At 42.0% G+C, this 6148-nt stretch overlaps 1 protein-coding gene across 1 annotated transcript in view; it reads right to left on the minus strand.

Annotated features, from left to right (window-relative positions):
- Positions 1–544: 544 nt before the first annotated feature.
- Positions 545–6148, minus strand: part of LOC103272398 (tubulin-specific chaperone E-like) — a 65215-nt gene continuing 59611 nt past the window's right edge. Inside the window, 4 exon segments of the mRNA XM_021718510.1 lie at positions 545–844; positions 1036–1127; positions 4943–5002; positions 5799–5969. Coding sequence (XP_021574185.1) covers positions 749–844; positions 1036–1127; positions 4943–5002; positions 5799–5969 — 419 coding nt within the window. The 3' untranslated portion in view covers positions 545–748.

A 6148-nucleotide genomic window follows, 5' to 3' on the forward strand; every position in this document is an offset into this window, starting at 1 on the left:
CTTCTATTTTAAAAAACACACTGGATTTTTGTGACTGAATAAAAGCAGATACCTCTCAGTGTTCTGGTGCCATAGGCAGGGATATTTCTAAAGTGCTGACACTTTGAAAGGATTAACTTTGCTTTCCTCCTATCATTGCCTAATGTTTACCTAATATATGTGAATTTCAATCAGAGCTGGCAATCTTCTATAGAAGAAGATAGGCTCAGTTTAGGTATAACTAGGGAAAAGCATGTGATTACTTTTTTAAGTATTCTAAAAATAATGCAACTGAGAAGAGCAATATAGCATATATGTTATACATAGTAGAGGATGTTTCTCCCTAAGTTTCAGGGGACATGTCCCAAAATGACCAACCAAAACACATTAGTAACCTTTTAAAACAGTAGTATCAATAGAGAATTCCATTAAAACTAGTCTTACAACAGACGTTAACCATGTTCAGATTTTATTAGACTAGCTAGTTTCTACCTGATATTTAAATCTTCACTTAATGAAATGCAATGAACTGTAAAAATAAATATGAAATAAGATCAGAAAATCGTTAGTAGGTTCAAAGCCTTTATTATTGCTATCATATACAAGCCTAGAATGGTCTCTTCCAAATGAAAAATACATCCTTTGTTTTATACTTAGTGCAAGTTTTAGAACCTCATTTTTTGGCTAGTGGAACTGTTGCAGTAAGTCATTCGTTTCTGGGGAACCCCACACATGATAAGCAGTCTAGTCTCTAAATTTTGTTAGTTGGTTATGACCATCGCACTAATAGGCAATCTCCATCTTCCACAGAATAAAACTGTAATGACTGGAGGTCATTTCCCAGCTCAATCTCTCTGCCTGGCATCTAAAATGAGAACAAAGGTGGGGAGAGGTGTGGTTAAGATAGACGTGACAAAGCATGCTCTCCAGACTCTGCCCCCCCTGCACCCCCAAGCAGCTGTGTAGTCTCCATTTACAGTCAAACTGTCACACAGAGACAGTGTAATGTGGCACTGGGAGAAAGCAAGCTTGACTCTCTTCTGCCGGGCAACTTACTTTAGGACTTTCGTAGGACAACAGCAGGTCTGACACAGGCACTTTGAGAAGGCGTGACAGCAAGCCCTTCACCTTTTGAACTGTCATGGAGTCTGTCAAAGAAAAGAAAGGCCCATCAGTTCTCTCACATGAGTTTGTCACCTGTAAAACCAGCTCATGTGGTGAGACCACCGTGGCCATCACGGTGTCGCTGTCATTGCATGGGTTAACTCACCCAAGTAAGTACGCACACAGGGGAAAGCCTGACTCTTCCCACGACTTACTTGAGTCATCTGGGAACTGTGGGCAGTGGAGCCAGTGCTTGACCTAAGTGCCCTTTGACAGTGAGTTTTCATACCATTTCAGTAGTGTGTTTCCTCCTTAATCTGAATAAACCAGAAATGATGTTCTCAGCACAGAATAAATGGAAGGGAAAGCATTACCTTTTCTCCTTAAGCCCCTGTGATCACGTCCTTATGAGTTACTGAAAGCACCCTGCAGTGGGGCTCAGGTGCCCCGAGGACATCTCTCGATGTCCTCTCTGGCCTTAGTTTCCCTCTCTGTAAAACAAGGGTGTCAACTAAATGCTCTACAAGGTCCCTTCTCACACTACCATTCTGTAATTATTAGGATGTGTAATTGTGTTAAACTCACACAAGTGACCGCCAGGCATGGGAATGTAACTTAAGAGTAAATGCTTTGGTTTGTTCGGAAAACACTATGAACTTCTTTCCAAAGATGGTTGTGGTAAATAGTGGATATTTTGATTATGAGAAATATAGTTTCTTTGAAGCTTTAGCTGGAGGTTCAGCAATAGTGTGGTATTCCTACAAATATCACAATGTATTCAAACAAATATTTTTCTATCAAAAATCATTTTTGTAAAAGCTGTGTGTTTTTATGCAACTTGTGATAATAAATGTTATCTTTATTTTAGAATAAAAATGGGCTTTTCTTGTTTACATTTTGAATACAGATAACTTAATATTTATAATTTTAATTAACATGATTTGTTCTTTTGTGTGTCCATATGTGGTGCTGTAGTTCTTTCAAAAGATTGAGGTAGACTGGCATTCGCTGTTTGGAGGGTCGTTAAGAGGGGTTAACTACTACACCCCTGGGAAGTAGCACATTCTTGATCCACACCGAAACAAAGCTACTCGTAAGACAGTTCTAATTAAGAACTCTGCCTACTTGTGCTGGGGCTGTAGAAGAAGGTGGCAATTTGCATGCAATAAAAATAGCATTACCATTTTAAATACTGAAATACCGTCTTAACATTCAGAAAACATGGAGATAGTCAATTGTCTTTTTACCTTCCTATGACCAAGTTAAAAAGTTGACAGTATACGTCCAGCCTTTCCTATGTTCCTATCAAGATAGATCGCTTTTATAATATATATTGATCTGCCACTTATATTTCTTTATTATATGATGGTCTGTCTTTTCATGCCAATTCCTCTAGACATGCACTGTCCACTGTGGCAGTCATACGGGGCTTCTGCGTGCCTGAAATGTGGCTAGTACAACTGAAGAACTGAATCTTTAATTTAATTTTATGTTAATGAGTCTAAACTTCAATAGCCATGTGTGGCATGCCGGACAACACAGTTCTGGATCTGCTTCATTCTCCTTAATGATGCATGCTAGCCGGGCCCAGCACTTTGGGAGGCTGAGGCCAGAGGATCACTTGCTTGAGGACCGGAGTCCAAGACCGGTTTGGACAACACAGACCCCAGCTCTACAGGAAATATAAAAAATAGAAAATAAAAAGTTTTAAAAATGCTGCATGATAGTATGTTGTATGGCTCTGCCAAAGATTATTCAGCCATTCTGCTACTGGTAAACATTTAGATTGTTTTTCATCATTACAATATAAAATGCTTAGAGCATATAAATCTTATTTGTTTGTTTGTTTATACAGAGTCTCACTCTACTGCCCAGGCTGGAGGACAGTGGCACAATCATAGCTCACTGCAGCCTCCAGCTTCTGGGCTCAAGCAGTCCTCCTGCCTCAGCCTCCCGGGTAGCTGGGAATACACACGCACAGCACTTACATTTTGTATAGAGATGCAGTTGTAGAGAGTATAGAGATGCTGGTTTTGAACTCCTGGCTTCCTATTTATTTTTAGTTTTTTATAACAATTCACACATGACTTTACAAAAATGGTACACTGCTTTTTCATGCCAACCAACATTATTTTAATTCTTGCTAATCTGATGAACCAAAAAAAAAAAAAAATTGCATTGCAATATTTTACATGTATTACTTTTCTTTCTGAAGGATATTTATATATATTAGTGATTAGATATCCACAGGATGTGGCATATGAATTAATAGTAAGGACTCCTTGTAATCTGCTGTTTTATTGCTGGATTTATAGAACATAGGACTCAGATTCTGAATAGCTTAAAGCAGTAATTATTACATATAATTTCGATGGATAATTCTAATCTCTGCTAGCTCTACTCAACGATTAATAAAAACAGAGCATGAATATGGTGGGTGTCCCCAAAATGGCTAACTGAATCTAGTCGGGTTTCAGCATGGAAACAGACGGTGAGGTGGCACTGTCGCCCTCAGCCTAGGGCTGCATTCACGAGTGCTGAGACCAAAGCCCTTGACCAGTCTATCTCAGTGCCTTCCAAAGGCAGCATGACAAGGAACGCTTAACCCAACAGGCTGAATGACAGCTTCCTGAGCAAACCTTCCTCAGTGGTAACATTCCTATGAATGGATTTGATATGTCTGGAAAAGAAAGTGCGAAGACATCCAGGGCCAAAAACATTAACAGAAAGCTCTGGGCCTCTCCCACGGGTCTGTCCCCACCAGGACCTTTATTGGCAGTATTCAAGTTTGAAAACAGAATAACGAAGGAGGAACCATTAATTCTAACCCACCACGATACAGCAGCAGCAAAATTATACACCACAGGAATAGAAATTGGATTACTAATAAATAAAAGGGGAGACATACGGGTAAATCAACACTTAAGTGGATGGTTACCAATCACAAGGTACTTTGAGCACAAACGGCTTCCGTAAGCAATGTCATGATAAGCTCATTTTATCTGATAGAAACTTGAAATTTGAAAATCGATGTGAATGTATTACACTGACAGGCAAATAAGAATCGTAGTGTACTTACTACATTTAGGCTGATACAGATTTCATTTCTCTTTCAAATCCTCATTGCTCTAAATTTAACTTATTTTTATTTTAGAATTTAGCTATGGAACAAGTCTAATCTTGAGAATTCACCGTATCACAGCATATTCCAAAAAACAGACTAATTTTTCTTTTGAGGGAAAGTTTAAGGTAAATTATGTTGATCTAACTTGTTGACACAAAAGTATTTATTTTCTGAATAAAACTAATTCAGTTCCAGTAGCACAATTTTTTCTTATCAAGTTCTGAAGTCATGTTTTCAAACCATTTTAGTGTGTCCATCAAAGAGGCGGAAAACTGGTTCTGCGGGGACTCCTCGTGATCAGTCAATGTCCAAAAACACACCATTTAGTTCACCAGAACCTGCCACCTCTCTCATGAGGAGATGCGGAGACGGACCCCAAACCCAGTGAAACCGTGTCCCTGGAAACAGCAGTGGGCTTGGGGAGTTCCTCTGAAAGCCTAGACCTTTCAAGCTCTCAGCCTTTGGTTAAACACAGAATTTGATGCAGGTGCTTCCAGTTTTAACAAAACTCTTTTCTCGAGAAACTGACGCAGTTAGGGGAGACATGAAATTTTGGGGGCTGGGGGAGCAGCGTTAGCGTACTGATTCTGTTTTAGGCTGTAAAAGAGCAATGAACACATATGAGCTCTGAAGTCCACACTTTCAGGCAGGAGTTGAAGGTTTCTAATTCCAGCCAACCCACACCGAGGCCAGTGATTCAGAAGTGTAAGGAAGGAAAAGGCTCATCCTTCTTACCTGGCAGTTGTTTCTCTAGGAATTTCCGATTGGGTTGATTAGGATATTTTATCTTCAATGCTTTAAGGAAAAAAGGAAAAAAACTAATTGATATCTACTATAACAAGGAGTTGTACAAGCACGTTAGTTCATAGGGACTGCTGGCCAGGCTTGATGGTTCATGCCTATAATCCCAGCACTTTGAGAGACTGAGGCAAGAGGATCGCTTGAAGCCAGGAGTTCGAGACCAGCCTGGGCGACAAAGCGAGACCTACAAAAAAATGAAAAAATCAGGTGTCGTGGCACATGCCTGTAGTCCCAGCTGCTCGGGAAGCTGAGGCGGGAGGATCGCTTGAGCCCTGGAGCTGGAGGCTGCAGTGTGCTGTGATCACACCACTACCCCTCAATCTGAGCAACAGGGCGAGACCCTGTCTCTTGGAAGTAAGAAAAGGAATTGCCAAAGGACAGAGCTATTTGGTTCCCCTTGGCTCAATCCTGATACAAGGCCAGGTCTTGTCAATGTTAAAATTGTTTCTGCTGATGCTTCCATGAACAACAAAAACCGCCGGACCAACATTCTTTCCCTTTTCCTTTCCTGACAATTAGCAGGTTTTCAAGTGTGAAAGTCACGAATTTCTAAATCACAACTCAGTTCACAACGCAAATATCATCTCCCACATTTATAGCACTATTAATGAGTTTAAAGCCTCGGCGCTGCCAAAATTCCCATACAAGAATTCAGATGTTTGAGAATTCACTCGTTCTCCGAGCATAAGGCGTTTACTGAAAGCCCTCTCGAGTACTCTGGTCAGCGCCCTCTGCTTCAGCACCTGCGGGCTCGAGACAAATGAGCCGTGTTCGAATGTGAAGTTCTTACTCAGTAACTGGTTTTTGAGCACAAATGGTGGCTGTGTTCTGAGTTCCCCGTCTTCAGGTGCGCCATATTCTGTCGGAGAAACGAGGGGTGCGCGATCAAGGCCACTGGGAGGAGAAACCCGCGTCAGCAGAGCCTCTTCGTGTCCCCGGATGAGCCCGCCGCAGCTGGCACCTGACCGGGCTCGACTTCCTTCCTACGCAGCGGGCTGTGGCTCGGCCTGCGGGCGACACCGGCAGCAGCCCCTCCCCGGGCAGAGGCCCCCTGCGGGGCTGCAGGCCCCGTCTCCACCTGGCTCCCGGACACGTGCCCAGCGAGACCCAACGAGGGGGCGCCGGTGGCAGGCGAGGGGC

This window comes from Carlito syrichta, unplaced genomic scaffold (genome assembly GCF_000164805.1).
Source record: "Carlito syrichta isolate Samal-C Ts95f unplaced genomic scaffold, Tarsius_syrichta-2.0.1 Scaffold312429, whole genome shotgun sequence".
In the NCBI taxonomy this organism is placed as follows: domain Eukaryota; kingdom Metazoa; phylum Chordata; class Mammalia; order Primates; family Tarsiidae; genus Carlito; species Carlito syrichta.